At 45.3% G+C, this 27,416-nt stretch overlaps 1 protein-coding gene across 1 annotated transcript; it reads left to right on the plus strand.

Annotated features, from left to right (window-relative positions):
• On the plus strand, positions 1-26,346 carry Rdh10 (retinol dehydrogenase 10). The gene is made up of 6 exons (XM_051196393.1): positions 1-443; positions 2,032-2,267; positions 22,164-22,262; positions 23,309-23,454; positions 24,850-24,981; positions 25,066-26,346. Exons 1-6 carry the CDS (start codon positions 155-157, stop codon positions 25,187-25,189), a joined length of 1,026 nt encoding a protein of 341 aa, XP_051052350.1. The 5' UTR covers positions 1-154; the 3' UTR covers positions 25,190-26,346.
• The last annotated feature ends 1,070 nt before the right edge of the window (positions 26,347-27,416 follow it).

Genomic DNA, 27,416 nt, shown 5'->3' on the forward strand with positions numbered 1-27,416 from the left:
GGCACTCGGGGTCCCCCGCGGCGTCTCGGGGGCGGACTCGGGGCGTCCCGATCGCGGTGACAAGCGCTCCCGGGGGCCAGGAGCTGGGCTGCCTGGCGCGGGGAGGGTGAGGACACGGTGCAGCAGGGCTCGCGCGGGACCCCGGGGCGTCGCGATGAACATCGTGGTGGAGTTCTTCGTGGTCACTTTTAAAGTGCTGTGGGCGTTCGTGCTGGCCGCGGCGCGCTGGCTCGTGCGGCCCAAGGAGAAGAGCGTGGCCGGCCAGGTGTGCCTCATCACCGGCGCGGGCAGCGGCCTGGGCCGCCTCTTCGCCCTGGAGTTTGCCCGGCGCCGGGCGCTGCTGGTTCTCTGGGACATCAACACGCAGAGCAACGAGGAGACCGCAGGCATGGTTCGTCACATCTACCGGGACCTGGAGGCGGCCGATGCCGCTGCTCTGCAAGGTAATCTGCCCGTGCATTGTTAGGTCAAATCTCTCCACGCCCGGGAGGGTCCCCACACACACCCCACGGCCATGGGCACAGCCTCGCTCTCCAGGAAAAGAACACCTACTGATCTTCTGGAAGGCGGGTGGAATTTGCCCCTTGATAAGAGAGCATGATTTTCTGTCTTAGGAAGGACTGAAAGTGCGCTAGACCCTGCCGCTTCGGCACCAGCACCGGCACCACGCTGGTGTTTCCTAAACTCTGCCAGTAGTGAAAGGTAGCGGGGAACCTTGCTGTTACTACAGGTTTAGATCCAAAAAACAGTTTTCTCAGTCTGACTTGCATGCGGCATGATGGGAAGCTGAAGTGTCTTTGGGAAGTTGTTCCCACAATGGACTGAGGCAGTTACGTGTTTCTGTGAAGTCTCAGCCGCTTAGGCTTGAGCTGGATGGATAGAAGGGTTTCACTATGTAACTTTAGCTCCGGGAAATAATTACATTGTTTCCCCATCCTTAAGTAAATGCTTTAGTTACCAACCCAGAGTAGCTGAGAGTGATTGAGAAAGTGCTTCAATGATTTCAGACCTTTTGTAAACTTCTTCCATGGTTTTGCGGTACTCCAATCTGCATCTTACTTGCTGAACAACTAGTTTGTATCAGAAAGACAAAAACATAAGCCTAAATGGATGGAGATCACGATCAGCTAGCTGTAGATACTGGTCTAGGAAATTTGATGGTGGCTACATTGACTTGGGCTCCCCTCGGGGTTTCCCTATCTATGGCTGTCATTTGTTACCAAATTTACCAGAACCCGTGTTTTTTTTTGTTGCTGTTGTTGTTTGTTTGTTTGTTTTGTTTTGTTTCTAATGTGTGGTTCAAAATGTTACCTTTTCAAAGCTAGTGTGGAGACGCAACAAATTTGAACATTCGTGCTCCCTGCCCAAACCTAAGAGGAGGCAACACTCATTTTTAAGGGAGGGATTTTGTTTTCATGCTGTTTGAACTCCAATGTAGTAAGCTTGCATATCAACTTCCAAACACTCCATCTGTGAGATTAATTCTGGGGGAATCCGTTTAAAGACAAGCAGTGACCTCCATGCTTCCATTAGAAACTTCTTCCTATCTTGCCTTTGAATGACTTCAGGTTGTTGCTTGCAGTTTGGATTTGTGAACCCTGGAATGGATTTCTGTTTTGAGGGTAGAGCTCTCTAGCCACGGGCTTCCTCCCCATCCCCATCTGAAAACAGGAATGTGTAATGTGTGTTAGTCTCTGGGCTGAGATCAGTTCTTTGCAGGTGTCTAGCTCCAGCAAGTTGATCCCATGTGGTCTACTTGTATAGGACTTGCCACAATTACATGACTTTCCCCTAAGCAAGCTTGTCCAGTAAATTGCTGTAATTCCCAAAGACTTTGGGAGGGGGAGTGGAGAGGGGGGAGGCAGGCAGCTGTAAGCTGAGTTATTGGCAAGCATTACAGTGTTAGAAATTTGAAGCGAACCATAGTATTTTTTGCTGTGTATGATGTTTGTCCTACTGACTGCCATGTGGCTCACTTTCTGTACCCTTCTCTCTCTTCCCTTCTCCCCTCATCTGGGCTCCCGAGGACAGCTGGGAATGGCGAGGAGGAAACCCTGCCCCCATGTAACTTGCAGGTTTTTACCTACACTTGTGACGTGGGAAAGAGGGAGAATGTCTACCTGACGGCCGAAAGGGTCCGCAAGGAGGTCGGTGAGGTCTCTGTCCTGGTCAACAATGCTGGTGTGGTTTCTGGACATCACCTTCTGGAATGTCCTGATGAACTCATTGAGAGAACCATGATGGTCAACTGCCACGCACACTTCTGGGTAAATATACATGTCATTGTCTTTATTTCTGGATCCTCAGTGAGCAGGATGGGAAAGAGAGTCTCATGAGCTATCTGAAAGCCACCTGACTCCTTCCTCCACCCCGAATGAGCCGTTTCCCCCAGTATCTGGTTATTTTGAACAGCTCCCCTTCACTATGCCTTAAGAAGGTAGAAATTGATGATGGGGAGCTACTTTGAAAGATTGCTGTAAAAATAACAAGAGAGAGTATAAGCCCTGCCTTTGTTTATTTAGCTTTCTGTTGAGTTTATAAAACCCTGGTTCTTATGAATTCGTAAAGTCAGGGGTTAGGCTTCCAAACTACTGCTCAGCCACAAGTTAGAAAGTGCCAGGAATTCTGAGCTCAGCATCTGTGGTTCATTGGGAGTGGCCAGGCCACCCTGGCAGCTACTTAACATCCATTGGCCGTGCACATTGTTCAGATGGTGAGCATCTCAGGAGTCTTCAAATGAGCAGTCATCTTGAAAGGACCACAGAGAAGAGAAGGGGATGGTGAGGCCTGGTGTGTCAGGGATTCCAACAGTCCTGCAGCATCCGGAGACATCGAGGGGTCTTCTTTTCCCAGAGGACCCCTAACCCCAACTTTTTAGCTGAATTGTCAATAAGGGTAGATGCAACACTTTTCCCTCTAATTCCGTGCATGCCATGTTGACCCATCTTACACTTTTTTTCTGTGTGTTGTCCGTATGTAGACAGGAATAGTCCAGTGAAAGAGAGATGAGGAGAACTGAGGGTTAGCTCAGGTTAGCTCAGTGTAGCGTGCTAATGGATGTGTGCGCAAGGCCCTGGGTCACCCTTGACTGGGGGAAACGGAAGAAAGGGTAAAGAGACAGGATTTTACCTCCATAGGCAGACTTGGCTTCTAGTAGGACCCAACAAAGAGCTGTTTCTCCTAAACGGGTCATAGTAAACCTCACTAATCTTTTAGAAACTGCTTAAAACTTAATCTGGCTTCTTCGATGTTCAGATATTGCTTGTCCAGTGTCAGGCTCTTCTCGGATCCTAGATGAAGCGTATCCTAATGTTTTATTTGGAAACATAAGCTTTATATAATTTATTTCTGAGCATCTAGAGATGAACATGAGTAAGTTGAACTCACTCAACAAACATGGCATTTTAAATGAGTGAAGAGAGCAATGTGTATAGCTTGTACATGATCCCCCTGTGTACAGTTTGGGAGAAGGACCACACACTTGTATATGTACATATACATAGGTATGCAGATAAGGCCTTTGCTGCTGCAGGAACAGACACTAAGTGTCAGAGCACTGACGTGGATAAGTGAAGGCCCACTGAATGGACTTGGCAGGTTAACTTGTCAAGAATTGTATTTATAATTCTGGGTAAGAAAAAAAAAAATTCCCCAAGCCAGACATAGTGGCAAATACTTTTAACCTCAGAACTCAGTAGACAGAGGTAGATGGATCTCTATGAGTTCAAGGTAAGCCTGGTCTAAAAACATCGTGAGGCCATCTAGTGCTAAGTAGCAAGACCCCATCTCCAAAACAAACAAACAAAACCAGGGTCAGCATTTGAAATAAAAAACAAACTGATGGCAGAACGTAATTTCCATATTTGAGCTGCCACAGAAATTCCAGGTGATTTCAGTTGACTTAGGAAACCTGCATATCCATTGGAAGATTAATATTAACCAGAGACTGATGCAAGATTTCCTAACTGTCAACTTTAACCCTCACCAAGGCCCCTCAGGTTTCCCCTTTTTGATCATTTTGCTGGCTTATGAAATTTTAAATATGCCCAGGTTCTTAAAGAAATTGCACAGCCTTCAGTTCAGTGTGCGCCACAGAAGGCATAAAATAAGCTCCGATTCAGAGTGTTGAGAAAGACAATCCCCAGCCTCCTGGGCAAGAGTGTAGACTGATGCTAGTGCAGTGTCCGGCTACTTTCTGACGTGAGGATGAAACCGCATCAGCTCTTACCCTGGATCCAAATTCGTGTCCCATGGGTGCACTGCACCTTCCTACCCTCCTCGCTGAGCTCTGGGAAGTTGCTTAACCACACAGTTTAGGGAGTTTTTGGAAGCCTGGTTGGTAATGACATCACTTTGTATTAAACTATGGGAGGCTCCTGAATTCTCCAGCTGTTTTTCTCCTAAGCATCTAAACTTAAGAATTTATTTTCAATATTGAGTCAGAAAATTCATTTTAGTGTTGAAATTTCTGACTTCTTGCCAAGACTTCACAAACCTTTGGAGAAGTTGAGTTAGCTGAAACATAAACGGAGGCTGCGTTCAATGGTGGTTGCTGTGGGGTTTAAATAGTATTGCTCAGGATGATTTGAATTCAGCTTCCCTCAGTTGAATTCTTCTCAGTTGAAAATGGTAGTGGGTTTCCAAAGGTGTGTTACCTTGGCTTCTACAATTCTTGTTTCAGAAGAGAATAACCAGTGTGCCTTTTGACTATGTCCGGGCGGGAAAAGTTGCCCCAGGCAGTTAAAAACATAGATCCTCTGAGCAAAGAGTATATTCAGCCGTTTTGGACCCATCATCTTGAGCCAGACTTTTAGGATGCAGTCAGTGTCTGTTTTCACAGAATAACAAGGTGTGTGTTAACCCAGAGTTCCAGTCATATTCCTGTAGGGTGCACGAGGCTGGCCTGTGATTTGCGTCTTGGAGGTGCCCCGCGAGCTCCAGCTGCTACTCTTATGTTCCGAGGTCTCTCTTCCTCCACTCCTCCTCTGAGATCTATTTCAAGATGCTGATGTAAGCTTCCCTCCCAACCCTTGCCTTTACTGGTGTCTTGGATTTGGAAGCTTTAAGGAGCCTTAGACTGTCTCTTTGAACACCCCGATCTCTGGGCCCTGCACATACTAGGTGAGCACTTCACCCCCGAGCTACACTCCAGCCTGATCCCTTCTTTCCCAGTGAAGCTTCCGTCAAATGAGTTATGTAAAACCTTGTTTGTTTTTCTCCTTTTCTGCTAACTTTTTTTTTGTGGCATATATTGCCATTTTGATGCACAGTAAGTGCTTTTTGAAATGACTTTGTCTACATTGTGCCTCACATAACAAAGTTGATGACAGATTGGTGGCAGTTTTTATGCCGTCCCACCCCACCCCTCCCCCAACACACCTGGAACTTTACGCTAACTTAATGAATATTTGATCATATGTAACAGGCTTCTGCTTCAATATTTAGAAGGAAAGCTGTTCAGAGAGCTCACATGGGTCCACGCTGTGGATTGTGAAAGGGGAAAAACATCACACTGGACTGATATGTGCTGTTGACTTCAAATCAGGGTTGCCTTCCATTCAGGGTCTGGATCTCCTTCTGTTTCCTACCCACAGTTTTCCTCGCTCCACCTGTGTTCTCTCTCTCTCTCTTTTCTTTTTTCCCTCAGTGTACTAAGCCTACCTCTGGGTGTAAGGCTTTTAAGAAGACTGCCGTTGCAATCATTGTGAATCAAAGGCACATTGAATGCATGGCAGCCATTGGTCATTTTCCCTGTGACTCAGGCCTCAAGAAGAGCCTGTGTTACTTCCGGACTGCAGAGGCTTTTCCATTAGCTCTCATATCTGACAGGGTCCTCCAGTCAGCTATGACACTAACCTTCATAGTTGTTCTGTTGCGAGCAAGAGCTTCCAGGAATGACATGGGATGGGTTTAGCCAGCCTGGTGTGCTGTAGAACAAGGCCACTGAGAACAAGTGTATATGAGCATCCAAGGCACTCACACCTCTCCTCTGTCCCACCAAGTGACATACAAGCTCTGTACAGTGACTGCAGTCTCATTGCCTCGAAATAATTAACTTAGCTCCACGTACTATTTATTTTTCTGGAGAGGGAATAGAATCTCAGTTTGTTTCTGAGCCAGAGTTTATCTCTAGGTCCTTTTAAACCGAGGAGCTGTGTTTGGCCTTTTTCAAAATGGCAAACTGATCCCTGATTACCCAAAAGAGGAAGGAAAGCAAAAGCATTCAACCTCAGGCCTTTTATGTGCAGAAGAAATCTTCCATGGCAAAGGACTAAATCTGTCAGCTAGCTAGTGAGTAATTTACTTCTATTGATATGGTAGTCAGACAAGATAATTGGTAGTTAATTAATAGACCACTTAACTTAAAAGGTTTCACAGTTTTAAAATACTAATTACTGAATTCAGCATTTATCTATATCCAAACGTCTAAAGTCTATTTAGTTAAAATCCATCCGAGGAAAGTGAAAGCCCACCAGCGAGATCAGAGTGAGGCAGCACTTAAAGACATTAGCACGCCACATTGTACCTAATGTCTCAAGGGTGGTCCCGCGTCATTAACGTTTGAGTTCTTATGCGATTTACTGGTTTTTAATCTTATATACTGTATTCCCCTATCCTCTAGTTTGGCTTAAGCTCTCTTAGGCCTAGAATTTAAAAGTTCCCCCCTCCCCCCAAGATACTCATAAAAATTATTTGTCAAATGCTTTATCTTTCGCACTATAATATTATAAAACCAAATCTTTTATAGACTATCACTTCCCTGTTTTAGGGTAGCTGATGAAAGTGTGGAATTTGTAAGCTACTTATAAGTAAGCCAGAACTGGGTTACACTGTGAGAAGGACAGGAGTAAAGAAGGTGTCTGAGCCGAGGTCCACATTGGCATATGTTGTCAGCTTCCTGTCGTAGTTGAAAACTGGTGAAACATCCCATTAGGTTGTCAATTGCTTGGAGGCGTGTGCATCTGTGCTGTGTACACAGCCTGAGGTTGATCACATGCCTATTGAATTTTGAATTTCTGCATTTGATATATTTTATGCTGGGCCCAAACCTGTTGCTCCTAAAGGTCAAATTTTACAACATGATAAAATGTACTTTGCAGGGAGCAAGATGCTGTGGTCACTCCATCTTTAATCTTTAATACAGTGTGAGCTGTGCCTGGATAGGAAGCACTGCTGGGTAGGCAGGCAGTTAGCAGAAGGAAGCCTGTGTACTCACAGAGTGCGGACACACACACACAGATACACAGACACACACACACAAGGACTTGATCACTTCCTTGAAATGCAAGGGCTGTAGTCACCTTCTCCCCTTTCCTCCGCCTCAGCCCTCTACCTTCAGAACATTGGCTCCTTAATGTGGTGTGCTCACACTGGTTCTCTGTGCCTCTATCTAAGTGGGTGATCTGTTTCTGTTGCCTAACTGATTTCTCGGCCATTAGCATATTCCTGCTACCCTCCTGGCTGTTCCCTGCTGCCCTGAGCCCTGAGAATCTAAGCTAAGTCCCTCTTCACTCCTTCACCCTGGCTGAGTCACCCAGCTTGACCGCAGCTGTCTCTCTGTGCTCGCTCATTCATTGGGCACCAAGTCCTCCCCAAACCTCCACTTGATCTGGCATGCCTCCATCACCTCTCACCGGGACTCTAAAGAACCTCCCGACTTCCTTCCCTGTGCCTGTTCTCCGCTGCCCAACCCAGGGTTTTATAAACAGTGTTGAGTTTGACGTATGCCCACTCGAACCCTTGTGTGACCATATGTGTGCTCACAGTGGGAAGTTGAAGGCCATTAGCATGGTGTCTTGAACGTTCCAAAACTGATTTTCATCCATCTTTCTAGTTGAGCACCTATTATGTCCCCTGATATGCTCTCAACCTCACCTGGAGCAGACAGCTCACTGTCCTGAGAGAGCCGTGCATAACTGAGGTTCACAGGTCTTCTGGCACTTGAGAAGAATTTGTTTTATTGGGAGACAGCAGAAGTTAAATAGCTTTTTTTTCAAAAAATGTCAAATATACTTGTCTATGCCTCTAAACCCAAATTTTAGGAGGCCAAGGATGATTGTCATGATTTAGATGCCAGTCTGCACTGCGGAGTGACTCCTTGTCTCTGAGGGACAAAACAGATAGATGCACGTCACACTTATGAAAGAGAAGCAGAATCCAAGTGTGTCCACTTGGGCCAAATAATGTCTGTATCTATAAGATGGGCAGTCCCCAAATTCTTGGTTCAAGGAATGACCCTCCCCCCTTTTTGGGGGAGTTTGAGACAGGGTTTCTCTGTATTGCTTTGGAGCCTGTCCTGGAACTCACTCTGTAGACCAGGCCGGCCTCAAACTCACAGAGATCCACCTGCCTCTTCCTCCCGAGGCCACCAATGCCTGGCAGAATGACCCCTTGTTTGATCACAAGTGATTTGTGTATTTATCTCCATTTCTTGAAGCAAAGCTGGTATTTGTTCTCTGTGCCTGGAAGTTTCTATACCCAGGCTTTTACTCATTATCTCCCCGAATAGAAATTAATCTAAAAGACATACCAGAGTAGAACATTCTCTAACCCAGTCATTGCAGGACTGGTCACTGGGGTAGGGGGAAGAGCTACAAATGCTGTAGTTAAATACACAGCCGCCCACATGCCTGTCAGTTTATTCTTTTCCCTCACATTCAGTTTTGCTCCAATTGCTTGTGAGCCATTCAAGATCTTTGGCAAATTCCAGTGGATTGAGTCTGTGACCTTCGTGAATTAATTTAGTGACAGTCAGAAAATTACTGGAAGCGCTTCAATAATCCCACTTGAGAACTGTAAGAATTTTAGATAGGAATGCCTTTATGTGAGGCGCCTCTCGGGATAAGGGACACAAATAATAGAGTCACCTAAACTTTGGCTTCAGTTCTTTCCAAAACTAAAATGAAGCCTCCTGAGCGGAGGCAGCCAGCCAGCTTGCCTCCCCTCAGGCTCCCGCTCTGTGGGTGAGTTTGCAGAGGACAGGCTTCATTTATTTACTTGCTTATTTTGCTCTGTTCAGTGATAAATAGTAGGCAAGTGACTGTGGCACACATGGCCACTGGCCTTGACAAAGTCCAATTCAACCGGAAGTCCTGAGAACCATAATGCCCCTTGATTAGAAACATGAAAGTTCCTTACTAACCATGTGATAAGGTCAAAACATAAGCAAAATATTTGTATAAAATTACCTTTAGGCTCTGTGTGTGTGTGTGTGTGTTTGTTTGTTAAGTATATATGAGAAACATAAATAAATTTTGTGTTTAGGTTTGACCTCATCCCCAAGACCCATCATTGTGCATATGCAAATATGGTGAAATTCTAAACCCTTCTGGTTCCAGGCATTTTGGATTAGGAAAACAACCTGGACCTAAAATGTTTTTGGACCCCCCCCAAACTGTACTTTGCTAAAGTTCCACTAGGGGGTGTCATGGCAGGGTAGATTTATATCTTTTTTCCTACAAACATAAAACATATTTGATTTTCCCTAGGAGAAAGGACCCTTTGTTATTAATCTTTAGAGTATGTTAAAAAAAAAAAAAGTCTAACAGTCAGGAATAGGGAATTTACCTCCTGCCTCGCTTGAGTGGGTTAAATCCAGTGTTTGAGCCTATAATTCCCAAACTCAGACTACAATGTGTTAATCAGACAAGATGGGTTAATTAGTGATTCCTTATCTCAGAGGGTAATGTAGTTGTTAGCTATCTAGAGAGTCTTGCCTTCTAACATCTGTCCTGGAAGCTCCTTTCAGGCTGGAACCCCCCCCCCCAAAAAAAAGCATAATTAGTAAATAACTCAAGGGCTGAGAGCTTTGGTTTTTTTCTCGATGAACATATAAAGTAGGGGGGTAGCATCAGAAAATGTCCCTGTATTGTGACTTAACCCTGGCTGGCATGGCCTCAGGGTTGTCACACTTCCCGTGACATACCTGGGCGACCAGTTTCAGTCTCTTGGATCTCTGGTTTATACAGAAGAATTTCACCCACAGGAATGCTGGCATGGTTTGCTCGATGAGCATCCCAAGTGTGGCCTGTTCTTGAATTCCCTTTTTCCTTTTTTTCATTGTATTTATCAGTTCTCTTAAAACTCAAGTTCACACCTGTCAGGGGCTATTCTCCTAAATGCTTAGAAAGTAGGATTAAGTGAACAGGAAGAACGGGAATCTCCTTTGGTAATCACAAAAGTGTCAACAAATGCTGCTAGAATGTTTAACAAGTAAGGGCAATTACTGGGAACCCTGAGTGCCTCTGCCATCGCCACCAGCCCCTTCCAATGACAAGGCACTTAGAACGAATTCACGTTTGAAGACAAAACATTACTTGGTCTGTGAAGCTTTCCAAGATCACACAAATGCTTTTGCTGCTTGCCTAAAATGTGAATTTGTTGCTTTTCCTTCGGCTACTTTAGTACTGGAGATTTTGAATATTAACAAGGTTTGGTTTCTTAGTGTTATTCTAAGCAATGAGGCTCAAAATAACACTTCCCAAATCAGTGTAAGTGGGAAAATATTTGTAGTGTAAGTTACGTAAACACATGGGTATTTTGAGGACAAGTGAAACTTAAAATTCAAAGCTTCAATTTTCCCACCTGCAAATTGTAATTAGCATACTGCCCCCTACTGATTTCTCAAGGGCTTTTTAATGGGTCTCTTCTAAGGTCTCCTGGGAAAGAAACTCAGAGGGTAATTTGTGTAATCAGTTATTTTAAATACTTCTGCACAGACTTGTAGTAAAGTATTTTTAACCTGCATTCAAGTATTTTGGTTCATATTTGAAGCAGTTGTTTTCAGCTCTCATTCCAAAAGGACTGAAGAAAAGAGTTAGAAGAGAGGTGTTATGTGAAGTGTTTCTTCTGTTTCCCAGCATTCTCTGGGACTCTGGGAGAAAGGGACATGTTGAGCAACTGTTCTTGAGCCACAGTCTTCCTCTGGTACTTACATCCGGGCTTTTAACCCGGAGGGTAGGGAGGGCTGGAAGCTATTCAATAGTAAGAACCAGGAACTAACTGCAGGCAGAGCTTGAAGCAAGAAACAAGAAGCAACCCAGCCAAAAATAGACAGCAGTCCTCGAAAACAGCCCACAGATATGTCCTTAACAAGCCTCCATCCATTCACTGTACTGTTTATATGGCATTTAAACTGGCAGAGTCTTCATATGCATTCACCTTTCATTTGAGCCTTGTATCAAGTTTGAGTGAAGTAGCGCCATTATCGTTGGTGGCTAGAGCCTCGATCTCCAGGAGACTTCTACAAGGAGGGCAGGTGGGCGGTAGGACCCAGACCCTCAGCTGAAAGCTCCAAGTTAGAACGTGCAAAGTGTTACTAAATGTTCAAAGCTTTTGTACAGTAGCTTTTCCTGTGAGTCACACACAGTTTTTGCCCTCTGGTATAATGTAAGGATCTTCAAATGTGATTTTTTTTTTTTTATTAGCATGGTAAGTTTAGCAACAACTTATTAACCCTAGCTAATATCCCCAGAAAGTTTGCTCTGTAAATTAGACATGCATGTAAAATTCTAGCTTGAAGAATCAATGTCACACTAGAATTTTACTACCAGAGTCCAGCCTCCGGGCTTTTCTTGTCCTTTGTGTTATTTCCCGTGGTCTATATTGGCGGTGGTCACATCCCTGGTCACCCAGTTTCCTTCCTTCACTTGCCTGGGTTATGTCAGCGTCGCTGACTGGATCCAAAAGGACAGCACAGGAGAAGGCCTCTTCTACAAGGACAGGTGAGCAAGGCCCTTACTGTAAGCACTTGGCGCAGAATTGCAGTCACCCTGAGTTCATTTCATTTGCTTAGCTCCTGGGAAACGCAAAAATCTTTGTTCTGTTCCATAAGCATCTTATGGGATCAGAATTCCAGATCACTGTGTAAGGCTTCTTGTGAAAAATCTTAATCATGGATTTTCAAAATCCTGCAGTTTCTACCAGCTGATGCTGGTACAGAGCTGATCTTTCCCCTCTTGGGCTCATGAGGGCCTGGAAGCTGGAGTTGAATTGCTCCAAGAAAAGCTAGGAAGTACAAGGTGCACCGAGCTTCTCAGGTCCACACCATCAAGACAGCCACCCCTGCAGAGCGTCTCTGGATTTTGAAGTCTGCTGGGTCTTTGAGACATTGTTCTAGTGGAAACAGGGATAGCTACTGCAGAAAATGATCCAAGGCAAATAGACATGCCATGGGCCAACCCCTCAATCATTTCTCTATACAAGGCACTAGGGCCCTTCACCTGATAAAAGCTGGCAGCTGGGGGGCTGCCAGAACAATGCTGGACAGAGCAGGTGGCCCTGCTTTGCTGGGTAACTGGGAGGAGGAGACCCAGTCATTTTAGTCCACCTTGGCTGGTAGTGCAAAGAGCACTCGGGGCAGAAGGGCAGCCCCAGCCTCCCTCTGAGAAGCTGCTTCTCACGCACAGGCAGTTGTACTCATCTGTGGCTGGAGAGGAACAGCTCCTCATTCTAACCTCCTGCTTTCTTAACCCCTTCTTCAGCCTGTTAAACTAGACAAATGTCCACACTGTGGATGGAGCCTACATAAAGCCAGCCTCTCTTTCTCTCTCTGTGTGTGTGTTCATGTGTTGGGGTGAGTGTAGATTCGCACATTCCACAACACACCAGTGTTGCTGTGGACACAGGACGACCATGAGCATCTGTCCTTGCCTTTCTTCCACGCTGTGTGAGACAGGCTCTCTTGTTCACCGTTGGGTGTGTCCTGCTGGCTGGCCTATGAGCTGAGGCTGCCTCAGTCTCCAGCCCATCTTGCCACAGGAGCTCGGGAAGTACAGACACACACCACTGTGCCCAGTTTTCCCGCATCTGACGATTCTAACTAGCATCTTCCCACGTACACAGCAGTTTACCCACTGACACCACCCACCCAAGAGTCATGTATTACATATTTTTCCAATAAAGTGTTTCTATATGGCCTGGGTTGGCCTGGAATTGTCTTCCAGCCTTAGCCTTTCAGTGCTGGGATTCCAGCAAAACACCACCACAGCCAGCTAGGTTTATTCTTTTCATTTAGGTTCAGATCTAGGGTTTGAAAGAGCAAGTCCTTGTTTGTTCCCTTTCTTTTGTCTTCTGTTGTAAGCTAAGTGGCAGAAGAGCTGGCCGGGCAGCGGTGGTGCACACCTTTAATCCCAGCACTCAGGAGGCAGAGGCAGGTGATCTCTGTGAGTTTGAGGCCAGCCTGGTCTATAGAGCAAGTTCCAGGACAGCCTCCAAAGCAGCAGAGAAACCCTGTCCCGAAAAACCAAAAAAAGAAAGAAGACAGACAGAGAAAGAGAAAGAAAGGAAGGAAGGAAGGAAAAGAGCTGTGTTCTTCCTGCCTGGAACGGAAGTGAGCTCTGGCCATGGTTTGCTGGGTGGAGGGCAGGGCTGTTACCTGAGGGCCGTCACCTGTGCTGCTCTGCTGGAGCCCCAGCCTGCAACCCAAGAACGCAGGGCCCTGTCACTTTGAGGCCATTTGGAATTGCTTAATGATCGAGGGCTGGGAGGTAGGGGTGTCTCTCATTAACTTGCTGTGCTTAAAAGGACACTTTGTTGTTTGGAGCATCTGGGGTGGGCTAGTTGGCACTGACTAGTGTGATCTCTGCAGATCCCTTGTTACCTTTCCCTGTTGTTCTTTGTTGAGGGACACAACTCAGTAGGGAAGCACTTACCTAGTGTTGCATGGCATTGGACTCCAGCATGAGTGTGTGCGTGCACACACACAAAACCCTTTAATGTTGTTCGATTTCCAGATGTATCTTCACTTCAGCATTATTGTCCTTCCCAATGAGATTTTGTAGTTGTAAAGTTGTAGTGTGTAAAGCTATAGAAACCAAACATGGAATAATGAGCACAAATTTATAGCTTTTTTTTTTTTTCTTTCTTCTTTCTAGGACAGAGTATATTTCTAACCTTAAGAGAAAAGCATTCTGGTTGTATATGGGACATGCTTTACTGATGGCCATGGTCCTTGGAGGATGGGTTTTAAGAGGCAGCTTTGCCTTGGTGGGGCATGGGCAAGCTTTGGAAACGTTTTTCCTGTCGGCTTGGTGGAGTTGGCATTGAGCGAACAAGAGAGGCAGGCTGAGTCAGCATCCCCAGGTGCCCCCAAGATACCAAAATCCTGGTGGTCCTGAGTCTGAGATGCTCTGCTCTAGCACCAGACCCCATGTTGGTACTTAGTGCAGTCACCTGGAAGATATGCCTTGCCTGGTTTCCCCCTTAGGGATTCTGGGTGGTCTATGACCTGGACAGCAGCAGGAGAACTTCCCAGATGGTCCTGGTGTACAGCAGGATTTGAGAACCACTGTTTATAGGAAAAAGGCGATTTCTGTAATTCTGAAAGTTCTTCAGAAGAGCCCCAAGCATTTTGTTTTTGTGGTGTTAGCTGTTCCTAACTCAGCACAGGTTCCATAGGCTTCCAGGAGCTGACCCCTTGATTCCACTTACCCCGTGTTAAATAAGGGGGTCTTCTTAAAGCCTTGTGAGCACATTAGAAAGCAGTGAAGAATCTGAACCCTTCCCACTGATGAATTCCAGGGCTGATGGTCAAGGGGCCCTTGGAACAGGGGCAAAGACATCTGCCACTTGCAGCGGCCTGAGCCGCGGCTAGGCTGGCGAGCGTGTGCTTATACCTTCTGATGTGGTCCCTGGTCACTGGTCCAGAACCACAGTCTTCATTATGGTTTCTGGGAAAGGCTACACGTGTGAGACAAGGGGTTTGGCAACAGTCTGCCACTCATCAGGCGATATGGCTGCAATTTTCTGAGTTGTTTTCATTATTCCATAAGAGTTATTAATAATAGGCAAGGGGCCCAAGCTTGAGAGCTCTTGGACCTCTCCTTTGATCGTCTGGGGATGGGTGGGGAGCAGGGAACAGAGGAAACAGCATTTCAAAATCCATGCACACACTGAACTGTCACAGGCTCAAGAAAGACAGGGAAAAATGACTGGTTCTCACAGACAGTTTGTAAGTTTTAGCAGATAAAAGGTGTGAATGCATGTTAAGCTGTGTGAAAAGGTACAGCCACAACAACAAATAAATATTTAATGAGTAATGTTTTACTGATCACCAGATGCTGGCAGCTGCAGTCATAGAGTTGATTCCTTGTTGAGTCATTTACGAGAGGGAGGCTTAGGCAAGGAGTGCTGAGTTGAGCACTGGGTGCTGAGGGACAAATGACGGGATACGTGAACGGAAAGCATAAACCCTTTTTATCATGAATGAGTTCTATCAAGCCACAGGGAGAAAGGTGAAGAGTCGGCACTCAGGACTTGTGGGTTCTGGATTCCGGAGAGCAGTGTGCTCTCCCACGGGAGAGAGTGCTGTCACTTCCTTCCTGATCTTTCTGTGTAGCAGGCCCTACAGTGTAAGGGAATGTTGGCATCACAGCTTCTGCCCTGGGCTACATTCATCCCATCTTTAGCAGTGGGAAGACAAGTTAATGAAGCATTTATTTTTGCTGAATAACTAATAGTGTCATCATCTTGGTGTGCATTTGAAAAGCTGAGCTTTTATTAGCTTCTTGGTTGCAGGGCAACTGTAGGTGTCTTCTTGTGCATGTGTGTCAAGAATTAACTGCTGATGCTGTTCAATTTTAAACCATTGCCTGTAGCTTCACAATCAGAAATGCCTTGAAAGCTAAGAGATGCAACACTGGTACAAATGTGACTCTCATGACATTCTTTAGCTCCTCTCCTTCTGTATTTAACACAGATGTTGGTTCTCAGTGTAATGGACATTAAGATGTACCTTGTGTTAAGGCTCGATGTCCTCGGCTCCAGTGCACAGGTATTGAGAGACTTTCTGCAAACTGCAGTGCCCAATGGGACACAGAGCACAGGCTCTCACGCAGCTACATGACAGCAGAGTCAGTCAACTGCATCTCAAAGAATTACCCAGTACACTCCTAGCAACTGTAGACGTTATTATAATAAATATTGCTTTTATTAAGTAGCACTTGTCTATGGCCAAAGTTCTAATCAGATCAGATACCTTCAGATATGTAAACTTCAAAGTATTTAACCATTTATTCCTTATATAGGGTGTAGCGTGTCATCATTTGTATTCTTTGAACATATTAGTGATTAGTCTATTAATCTTCCTAACACGATCAGCTGTATTTCTAGTGTCTTAAAACATCCTCATCAGGAGCTGGGAACATGGGCTCAGTTGGTAAAGTGCTTTTAATGACCCAAATTTAACGCCCACGGTGCAATAAAAAGGCCAGGTGTGGTGTACATTTGTAATCCCAGCACTGGAAGATCCCTGAAGCTCACTGCCTGGCCAGTGTAGCCTTATCCCCGAGTCCTAGGACCCAGTGAGGGACCTTGTCTGAAAAAAGCAGTAGATGGCTCCTCAGGAGTGGCACATGAGGTTATCTCTGGCATTCACGAGAGAGAGAGAGAGAGAGAGAGAGAGAGAGAGAGAGAGAGAGAGAGAGAGAGGAGAGAGAGCGCACACACACATACACACACACACACACACACACACACACAGATATGCATATACAGAAAGCTTTCACTATTGAATTATAGTTTCCCAGAAGCAGTGACCGAGGCCTCACAGAGGAACACCACCAGATTCCATGATGGTCTTGTAAATAAACAGAATACTCCTTTGTGAGCCTGATAAAGACTCTGGGAGTGTGGCACAGGTAGGGTGAGCACACACAAGGAAAGGTATTTGCCCCTGGGGGACATAGCCTTCCATGTGTGAAATCTTTGCTCTGTGGTACTCCTCCTCTTCCTCTGAAGTTTTTCCTTCCCTAAACTCTATTATCATGCTGTCATTTGGAGACCTGAAAACCCTTAACTGTGTATGTCAGAGCTATTAATCCATTTCTCACTGTAATATAATTCATGACCAGTTGGAAATGAGTTTGTACTTGTCCTTGAGTATTCAGCTGAGAGACAAATACTTTTGAAATATCTTTTTTTTTTTTTTTTTAAGATAGCTTTTCTAAAATTGTTCATAGAATGGTCTGGCAAATGCATAAAAATGTAGTGTAAATCTTTTTCTATTGAGAGAAATTAATTTTCCCCTCGGTGTCTGTGGACTGAAATAGCTCAGCTATGTGAAACCCATTCTCTGGTCTCACCTGTATCCCACAGTGAGATGCCTCTCCCGACCTCAGAAGTCAGACTTGCACGTCCCGCGTTTCTTCTCCACATCCCTCTGTTGAACCTAATTCGTTCGGACACTGCAGGTGCAGGCTCCTGCTGCCCAGTCTGGCATCAAGAGCGCCAAGAGCGATCTGGGCAGTGCACTGTTGGAAGTTAATTTGGTGTAAACGTAGCTTTCAGAGGTCCCACATGCTACAGTGTGTGGTGTCCCTGTGCAGTCAGTCACTGGCTGCTCTGTTAGGAAGGCCACGCTCAGGGCGTAAATGTGACCTGTACAGTTCCTTCCAGAGTGCCCAGAGCTTTGAAGCCGTGCAGATAGTGAGATGGAATGCCAGTGTTCGTCCAATGGCCTTCCTCCTTTTTTTCCTCTCTTCCTTTCTGATCTCATCACTGTCCATTAGCTGCCAGCAGATTGTGGTGCTGGAGACTTGTGATACAATTAATCCCAGATATTGAAGTTCTGTCTTCACACTTTACAGCCTGAGTCAATTATTAAAAGTTTTCACTTTTACAAATGGTGGACACAGACACTAAACAGTCCTGGGTCTTTTCCATCTGTAAATAGACCGAATCCTCTTGTTTCAAATCAGAGTTGTTGGCATTGTGGCCAATTGTGGCTTTTCTGGTGAAAACACTAGATCTCTTCCTCTGTGTTTTGGACGCGTGAACAGGAAGCTGAAGCAGAGTACAGTTGTGTGCATTTAAGTCAGGATATAGGAAACCTTACCAGTCATCGTGGGCGACAGCCAGCTACCCAGACTAAATATCCCATCCAGATCCTCTGTCTCTGCGGCTGGCTTGGCACAGGCCTGATGGTCAGTGGGCTTTCTGTGTTGCCCCTTTGGGATGACACATGGAGCGCATGCTCAGGCTCACACCTGAAGTCACTCAGACTTGCCCTGTGCGTTCCTTCCTCGAATGACTCTTGGAGACAGAGGTAAAGATCATGAACCCCAGCTTGAACTGACTGGTGTCATGGCAACTAGCACTTCACCTTTTGCTGGCCCCCACCTCACACGTGCTACAATATTTGTGCACATTAATAATTCATTGCCAAGTGCCAGATTTCTTTGTGCTGTCAAGCTGTGTCAAGGACGGAATACACTGTGCTATCTCAGATGTCACCTAGCAGACTGTTGCGGGCAAGAGGAATTAGAAAGGAAAACCAGTCAGCTTACTGGAAATGCCATGTTTTCTAGTGTTTTTCTTACAAAGTAAGAGTCAAAGTTTATTTAATAATGTACTTCGTACCTCAGCCAAGTTTGCGTGTGGCAAGCCATGATTGCCCATATCCATTCAGGCAGCACAGCGGTGGCCATGAGCCCCAGTGCGAAGTCACGTGGAGATCATCAGGGTCAGGAGCACAGACTTAGGGACACGGGAGTGACCCTGCTGTGGGCACTGATAACTCAGGCTTGTCTCCACAGAGCAAAGGGGAACCTGCAGGCTGACTGTGTGGCCTCAGATGACTTCACCTCTTAATGTCAACAGCAAATTGTAATGGGCGTCACCAGGAGTGTAATGATTTGTAGCTTCACTTACAATTGGATACTTTGTAAATAACAGATGGGTGCCTTCACCCTAAAATGTAATATATACAAAGGCACATTCTGTTTCCTTCATACAGACATTTGCGCCTATTAGGTGAAGAAGTCATGTGCTTTAAATTGAACAATGACCAGTGGCACTTTAAAAATTCAGACTAGTACAGGTCTGTGTCAGAACAAAACACTCCTCCCCATATCTCACTACTGGACACTCAGTTCTCTTCAACAGTGTTTGTACTGCACACATAAAGACTAATTATATAGCCGTGTTTGAATCATTGTATTTCTGCCCCTTCCCTTAAACACAAAGTAGCTTCACTTTTGCAGACAACATTGCAGGTGGGTGGGATGGACCAAGGACACTAGAACAAATTGAGACCCAAATCATATTGTTTTTACACTTGTGTACCGACCGTCTCATGTGCTGGAGGAATGGGACCAGGTCCTGTCGCACTAATTGCTGCTCAGCCCGGTCATTGCATAATACCTGCAAATAATGGACGGTGAGGGGATGTCTGTCAAGTGGATAAATTGATATCACCAGACTCCTTCCTGGAGGGAGGAGGGGACATTAATCAGTTTCAGAGCTTTGCAACAAATTGCAGTTGAAGCCTAGTTGGGAACTTGTCACCTGCTTGTGCTCTGTACCCTGTGCTCTGCGCTGGGGATCTGGGCAGCTGCTCAATATCTGTAGACAGGACGTTAGCACATAAAGCCCGGCCTTCATCAGGGCCTCACCTACTCTGCTGTGCGGGTTTGCAGTCGGCCATTTGCAGAGCACAGCCACCTAAGCAAGAAGACCAAGATCTTACTGGCATGGTAGACTATGTGCGCTTTCTTAACATTGAATCTCAAGTCCTTGTACTTATCTACGTTAACAACTTTTAAAACAAAAAAAGTTGAAGCACTAAATTTATCCCTGTCTTTCAACACTAGGCAAACTTAATATAGACAATTCCTCCAACTCAGAAGGGTTTGACTTAGGCTCCTTTGACTTGTGATGATGTGAAATGGTGATGTGTTCAGAAGGAAGTGTGACTTGAATTTTGATGTTTCCCCAGGCTAGCGTTAGATGCTGCAGACCTCTGCACTTGTGTCCAGATGTAGGTTTACCCAGGTGCTATGAGCACATTTGAGATGGGCCAGGATAAGCCTGAGTGTCCAGTAGACTTGGTGTAGTACAGGCCCTTTCCACTGATAATGAGTTTATGGTCAGCTTATAGGTCCCTAGACACGACCTCAGATGAACCTGGAGCTGGGGAGATGGCTCCCTTCATAAGACGCTGCTGGACAAGCATAAGAAGTCGACTGGGATCGCCAGCAGCCACGTGAAGGCTAGGCTTGGTGGTGTGAATCTAACTCTGCTGCCACTAGCAGGGGACACAGGTGCATGCCTGGCATTCACCACTCAGCCTGTCTTGTCTTGCCAATCCAGTCGGTGGGCTCCAGGTTCAGTGAGAGACTGACCCTGTCTCAAAATCTATGGTGGAAAAGCAATGGAGGAAGATGCTTGATATTGTCCTCTGCATGCATGCACACATGTGCACCTTAACTCCACACACATGTGTACAGAAAACAGGCACACATACATACTTTTTAAATGGGCAAAGCTAAAATACAAGCTTTTGGCTTTTGAGTTCATCTGCAAACATTAATCTTAACTAGACATTTCAAAGCTATAGATACTCTTAAGACTTCATACTTAAGGATATATTTCCACTGTAGTTTGGAATGTATATGCTCCTCTGAAAATCGCTCTATTTCAGCTTTGTGATATAACAACCACCTGTGAGTTACGGCGCCTGAAGTCGAGCCTTTAAATGACCCAGAGTACCAGCTCTTTTGTGGTTTCAGGCTCCTGTTTACTGCTACAGAGAAACACAGTGAAACCAAAGCATTGGTGTTCCTGATAGCAACAGTGTGCTGGTCCCATGTGCTATGAGGGGGACTCTGTCCCAGTATTTGTAAAACTGGTTGATCAATGTCTCTGAGCTTGTCTGGGACAGCCAGATAAGAATAAAGCAAGCAGAATCAAAACTCTGTACAATACATAGTGACATGTGAGGGTGAATGATACACACTATACAAGTCTAAGAAGTGCAGGTGAAGTCAAGCCGGTCTAGAATAATATTAAACAGTATGGCGTGGATCTGTATTTGAATGGTGTTCATGCTATACAATGCTCTGGTTCAATCTCTGATATCACATACACAAGCACCAAAATACCTTCAATAAAGAATTACAGGGATTTTAAGTATTACCAGAGATATTATTGGAGATTCCAATGATATAGAGCATTTGAAAATAATTTAAAAACTAAGTAAATGAGCAATTAGTATTACACTTCGGCTTATATAGGACAGGGATGGGGGCAGATGAGAAAGAGCTTGGCATGGGTTCCAAAGGAGAACCAAACAAATGGGGTGGGGTCCTCTGTGACAATCCAGGAGACACTTGACAAAGACTCCTCTGGCAACGGTTCCATGAAGCGGAGCATGGGAAGCTTCAGAATTAATGGGACCACTGTTTTTGATCCTGCACACACGAGTTATCCAAACACTAGAAAATCATGCTCAGACTGACACCTTAGCAGGAGAGCGTTGGAAATGGAACGCAGCTCTTCTCCAAGGAGGCTGTGCAGTGTTTTGTGTTAAGTTCATAAATCATGGGGACCAGTGCTGGCAGTAGACCATAACTCAACAGTAGACAGATTGCTGTTCGCTGCTTTCTTTAAGAAGCAGGTTATAAAACCGCTGGGAGCCTGGTGGGATGGTTTACAGGTCATCTTAAGCAATTCAAAGGGTCTTTTTGTTTAAATACTGCCTTGTGTCTTGGAGACAGGAGATGGTAGTTTAGTAAGGAGTCCGTGTCATCTCTGATATCGCCACCTTGTTGTGGTCCTGCCCCGTCATCTGCTACCCTAAGTGGGAGAGACCCTGAAGGTACCCCACAAAGACTGCGATCCTTTGGAATGCTACAGGTTCCCAGCACGATTTGTCACTAAAATGGTTCTGTGTTTTATCTGTTTATGTTCTAAAATACCTCACCTCCTGCTAGTCTACTTTGACTGTAAACCTTGGGTGCTGTCACAGAGGGCTAGGGTGGCTCTTCATTCACGGGTCTGTCGCCATGGAAACATTGTCATGAGGAAAACAACAGTATAGGGCACCTGCTGGTGGGGAGTCTGGCAGTGGTTCATAGACCGGAACACAGCTGACCCACAAGGCATGGGCGGAAGGCCTCTGACCCAGGAGTGGTTCAGATTAGCAGAGCGCTATCACTTGAAAGGTGATAGCGAGCCTTCTCCTAATGACTTTCTTTTCATCCCTGGACCTCAGCTCCCAGAGCTCTTGGGTCCCAGCTTTGTTGGTCTAGGCCTAGCACAGCTATGCTATGGTGCTGTTAGCCGGACACAGACGGGAGATATTTTCAGGTGAACTGGGAAGTGTAATTTTTACAGCTCCGATATGTGGTGCGTCAGTTCTAAAGCTTGCATCTTGCTTCTTTCAGACCACTAAGGCCTTTCTTCCGACGATGCTAGAGATTAATCACGGCCACATTGTGACTGTCGCGAGCTCCCTGGGATTGTTCAGCACGGCTGGAGTTGAGGTTTGTCAGTTCCAAACTGTTTTCTTCACACACACAGTTGGGCTTGCAGTGAACACAGCATAAGAGACCAGGTGCTCCACCCCTTTTGGTCAGCAGTGTCTCCCTCTAACACAGGACCCGCTGTGGAGGAGGGGTCCTCCCCCGCTGCCCTAAAACTATTGGCACCGATTTACCAACTTGTCACAGTAGAGAGGAGGGCAGGCTCACGGAGCCCATTTTCATTAGCAACCTTGCTGGACGGTAGAAGGCTCAGGGTCAAGAATGGACCCGTGGAGTGACAAGCGGTATGAGGAGAGCAGCTAAGTGAGGTCAAAGGCTCACATTGTGTCTTGGTCAACCTTCCAAAAGTGAGGTGCCCGTTGCTAAGCTGACCAGATGAGGCTCTTACAGCCGGGGGTGGGCGCTGTATAATTGTGTAGAACTGGGCTGCTTGACCTATTCTCTACTGTGTTCAAATGATAAAACACGCGTACATTGTCCTGGAAGACTTGCTTTACAGATGCCTAGAAAATTGAAAACACCACTTCTTGCAAATATGTAAATATTCCTATACCATATGCCCCTCAGTTCTAGTTGAAGTTCAGAGGGTGTGGTGGCTCTTGCTATTTTAACATCACATCATTACAGCAAGTCCGAGTTAACTCGTCTTTGTTCTCCTGGTATTAATGTAAACAAACAGGTCTTTCAGTCTCCTCCGCTAAACAAGAGATCATCTGTAAAGTTTCCAGGCACTTCAAAGGGAAGCTCTCAAAGTTTTTCACTCCAGCCTTTTAGCCTTCATAGAACCCTTTGCAGTGATGTCCCCAGAGTAACATGATACTTGGTTGATGTGGCCAAAAGTGTTCTTCTGTTTCTTTCTGTTGTTGCCTGGAAAATGTTTGGACCACATCACATGTATGTCCTTTAAGACAGCTTCCTTCTCTTTGCTTGTTACCTGTAGCCTTTTGTTCTAAACCTCTAAACCCAAGCAGGACCAGGGCGCTGCACATAGATGGGAACGTGCACAAAGTCTCAGCCTTTTTGCTCTCTCTCTCTCTCTCTCTCAGGATTACTGTGCCAGTAAATTTGGAGTTGTGGGTTTTCATGAATCTCTGAGCCATGAGCTAAAGGCTGCTGAAAAGGATGGAATTAAAACAACTTTGGTGTGCCCTTACCTTGTCGACACGGGCATGTTCAGAGGCTGCCGAATCAGGTCGGTGGGAACCCATCTTCTTAATAGGGTAACCTTAGGAAGGTGTGTGGACTTGATCGGCCCTCAGCCAGTCTTGCACTTACCTGTCAGTAGACAATCAGCCTTAGCTGAGTGTGGTGGCAACATCTCTAGGGGCAGGGGCAGGGGCATTGTCACAAGTTGGAAGCCAGACTAGTCTACATAGTGAATTCCAGGCCAGCCAAGGCTGCAATGTAGTTCTCCAGTTACCGTCTGTGACACGGATGTGTGAGTGATAACTGATACTAACTTATGGGGATTAATTAGGAGTATCAGAAAGGAATGGGCGTCTCTTCATTCTTTATTTCTCTGCTGTTAGTATCAGCAGATAGATGGCTCCGGGAGAAAAGTCCTTAATGTTACTTTAACCTGGATATGAAACAATGTCACTGTCACAAAGGACTGGCGTGCCCTTTTCCCTAAAAAGACTAAATGTCACACTGCAGATTTGAGAGTTTTTCTCTGGCGAATGTGTATAGCTAGACTCAGCCCAATAAGATGAAGTCACTTAGAGTTACTGACAATGAAACCAAGTCCCCTCACACTTGGGAAGGGGGCACATGGTAATATAAATATCTAGACATCGGGTTTTGCTTGATGTGCTCTCCACACAATAAACACAACTGAATCAGCAGGGTTACTTGCTGGTGTGGAGATCTTTCCGTGGGTTAATATGTGAGGCAAAGGATGATGGTCAAGTCCCCGTTTGTTGGCGACTGTTCCGTAGACTTAATGACCCCAGCAAGTGACGGAGAGCGATTTGAGTCATTCCAGTCTCCAGCTGGCACTGAGTCTAGACTGAGAAGTTAGCTCTAGGGCCTGGGACGTGGTTCAGTGTTGGAGCATGTGCTTAGCCTGTGGAAGGCCTGGGTTTGGTTCCCAGCTCGAAAAGGAAAACGAGAGAGAGAAGAGAAATTAAATTCTAGGTCTGCCCCTTGTCCTTTGCATATACCTGTGTTGTACTGTGTGCCTGTGGTGTGTTAGTTTGGTTCTGCCTAGGAACCAGTCTGTTGCCCAGGGTCCCGTTTTCCACTTAGTATAGTGGTGGGTGCAGTGGTCCAAAGCTGTGATAAGACAAGGAGAGATTTAGTAAATTAGAATGAAGGTAGGCCCTCTACCTCAGGGACTCGTTAGAATATAGCTCAGCACCCCTTTGCCAGCACTGAGAAGTGTGGCTCTGGCAATCTCATACTGGAGAAGCCTGCACAGCTGCCTATGCACCATTTTGGCTATGTGAGACAAAACAAAAATACCGTGAAGGAAACAAATGTTCCGAAAATCTTGTTCCTCGGTTAACATCACAGTATTTTGGTGTTTTGTTTCCAGTCTTCCATGTTGTGTTAATTCTGAATTTCATTTTTCAATATAAATTTCCAGAAAAGAAATTGAGCCCTTCTTGCCCCCTCTGAAGCCTGATTACTGCGTGAAGCAGGCCATGAAGGCCATCCTCACCGACCAGCCCATGATCTGCACCCCGCGCCTCATGTACATCGTGACCTTCATGAAAAGGTAACTGGGGGCCCGCCCTGCCCGCCCCGCCCGCCCTGCATGCACTGCGGCCTGCATTTGCTAACTGTGCCCTTTCCTTTGCAGCATCCTTCCCTTCGAAGCAGTTGTGTGCATGTACCGATTTCTAGGAGCCGACAAGTGTATGTATCCCTTCATTGCGCAAAGAAAACAAGCCACAAACAATAATGAAGCAAAAAATGGAATCTAAGAGTGCTTTGTACAGAGTGCCCTGTCTGTCAGGAGAGTACTGACAGTCTCTGGGTTCTAACCCCACGGCAACTCTTTTTTTTTCTAATCAACTTTTTAAAAAATAATAAAATGTAAATTAACTGACTACAGTGCTTGAAACATGTGAGCTCGGGTTTTTGCCAATGGGGCCTTTTTTAGGCAGGGCCCTAAAAGTGAGCCCAGTATTTAGACAAGCACCATGTGCCATCATTGCTTTTTTTAATGAACAGACGGTCTAGAAATGATGACTATAGTATGTTTCATGTGTATGATTCTTCTGGATTCATTCATTCACTCATTGTGAGAGTCTAGCCAGCTGGCACCCTTGTGCATTCAGGGACTGCCAGTGCCATGTTTTGTCGTGTAGTTTGGGTTCTACTCACGCAAGTGTGGGTGGCTTGCTCACAGTGTCTGTGGGTTTAGCTCTTGTAAAGAGGGATGTTTGGTGTCCTTTTCAGACCAGTGCAGTCTGGACATCACAGAAGGCCAAAGGGCCTCTTTCTTATACTTACAATGACTAAAAAATTAGGTGATTTTTAAATTCCATCTCTGAAGCACTAAACTGAATGTTTAGAGGCCTGGTTAATCAAAACGATTATACATTTTGTACGTGTGCAGTTGGCTGCATACAGACAGTACCCTTTCCTCGGAGCTGCAGAGTCGTGTTGGGGGGAGGGGACCTTGTCTACAGAGCATAGAAGCTCTGCAAAGACAGTTTCTGCAAACGGGAATTTCTGCATTAAAAAGTCCCCACATCTGTGCCAACCCTGACTAGTGTGGGGAGCAAGTCTTGTGTGAAGTATCGTGGAAGGGTGTAAAGATTTCTTTGAAAGGTCTATTCACATTGTAGAACAGCAAATGACATTTTTACAGTATTTTTTTGTAAAGCAAACTATTTTGTGCCTTGAATTTGGTATGTGTGAATTAGTGAAACATTGTAAAAGTGAATCTCTACCTCTGTATCTACATGTGTACCATCCTCGTAAATGACTATGAACCATTATGTGATTGCTTTCGTTTGTTTGTGTTAGGATGTCTCGTTTAAACCATGACCAATGTTTAAGGCTGTTAAAATAAGCCTACTTTTACTAATCGGGAGGTTTTTCTAGAGGACTAATTAAATACTTACATAATTGACTGTGTGGTTATTAGTTCTCGGCAACATTATAAAGAAAAGTATTGTGGTTCTGTTTTTCTGTTTTTCTGTTTTTTTTTTTTTTTTTTTTTTTTTTTTAACCTCCTACCCTGTTCTGAGTTACTTAAAGAAAAATGTCCTGCCAGCCCCAAAGAAACACACAGGCTCTGTTAGTTACTAAACTGTTGGCCCATGGCTAGGGCTTCATTATTAAGCCATGTCTATAAATGTATGTATTTCCACGCTGTCTCACCTTACTGGAGAAGGATCTGAGCTGCTACTCCTTTGTGATCTACATGGCGACTATGTCTGCCTACCTTTCACAGAATTCTCGTCTCCTCACCCCACCTGTCTTCCTGCCTCATTGGCCAAACAGTGTTATATCCATCAACCAATAAGAGAAACATATACAGAAGGACATCCCCCATCAGATGGGGTCACCCTTAGGTTGGGTTTCATGTAGTCCAATCTCCAGTGTCGCATCTACATATAGTAGGTATTTCTTCAAGAACTTGCTTACAAATGTTCAAAGAAAACCCTATTGCCTGTATTAGTGTGGATGTGTCACTGTTCAGGGTCCCACATTCTGGAAAGGTCCTGGCTTGTACATTTGAATGGTAACTTTTTTTTTTTTTTTGGTATTCTAAGACAGTGTTTATCTGTGTAGCCAGAGACCAGGCTGGCCTAGAACTCACAGAGACCCACCTGCCTCTTGCCTCCCAAGTACTGGGATTAAAGATGTGAGTCACCACGCCAGGCTGGACTCTCTTTATAAATGACAGCCAGCCAGCCACGCCTTGAGGCATTGTAACAGTAAATGTACTGGCTGCTGCTTAATTTTCAATTATGGATTTAAATAAGCACTTTGAAGTGGTGTTCTAACAGTGTTGGGTGGAACAGCTATTTTCAAGTTCTTAAGGTCTTTCCACAGCTAGCCTAGGGTATACAAAGCCATCCTGGGGGAATTTCTGCTAATTTGATAGCCTGTTCATCAGCCTTAAAGCCAAAAACAATCCTTGTCACGTTTAATTTTGTTCTCACGTATTGGGATCTAATTCCAGTTTTCTTTGGT

Source organism: Phodopus roborovskii, unplaced genomic scaffold (genome assembly GCF_943737965.1).
Source record: "Phodopus roborovskii unplaced genomic scaffold, PHOROB, whole genome shotgun sequence".
NCBI lineage: Eukaryota > Metazoa > Chordata > Mammalia > Rodentia > Cricetidae > Phodopus > Phodopus roborovskii.

Coding starts and splice junctions, on each gene's coding strand:
- Rdh10 (XM_051196393.1), top strand. CDS start 155: ATGAACATCGTGGTGGAGTTCTTCGTGGTCACTTTTAAAGTGCTGTGG. Junction 22,263..23,308: donor TCAGCACGGCTGGAGTTGAG/GTTTGTCAGTTC, acceptor TCTCTCTCTCAG/GATTACTGTGCCAGTAAATT. Junction 23,455..24,849: donor TTCAGAGGCTGCCGAATCAG/GTCGGTGGGAAC, acceptor ATAAATTTCCAG/AAAAGAAATTGAGCCCTTCT.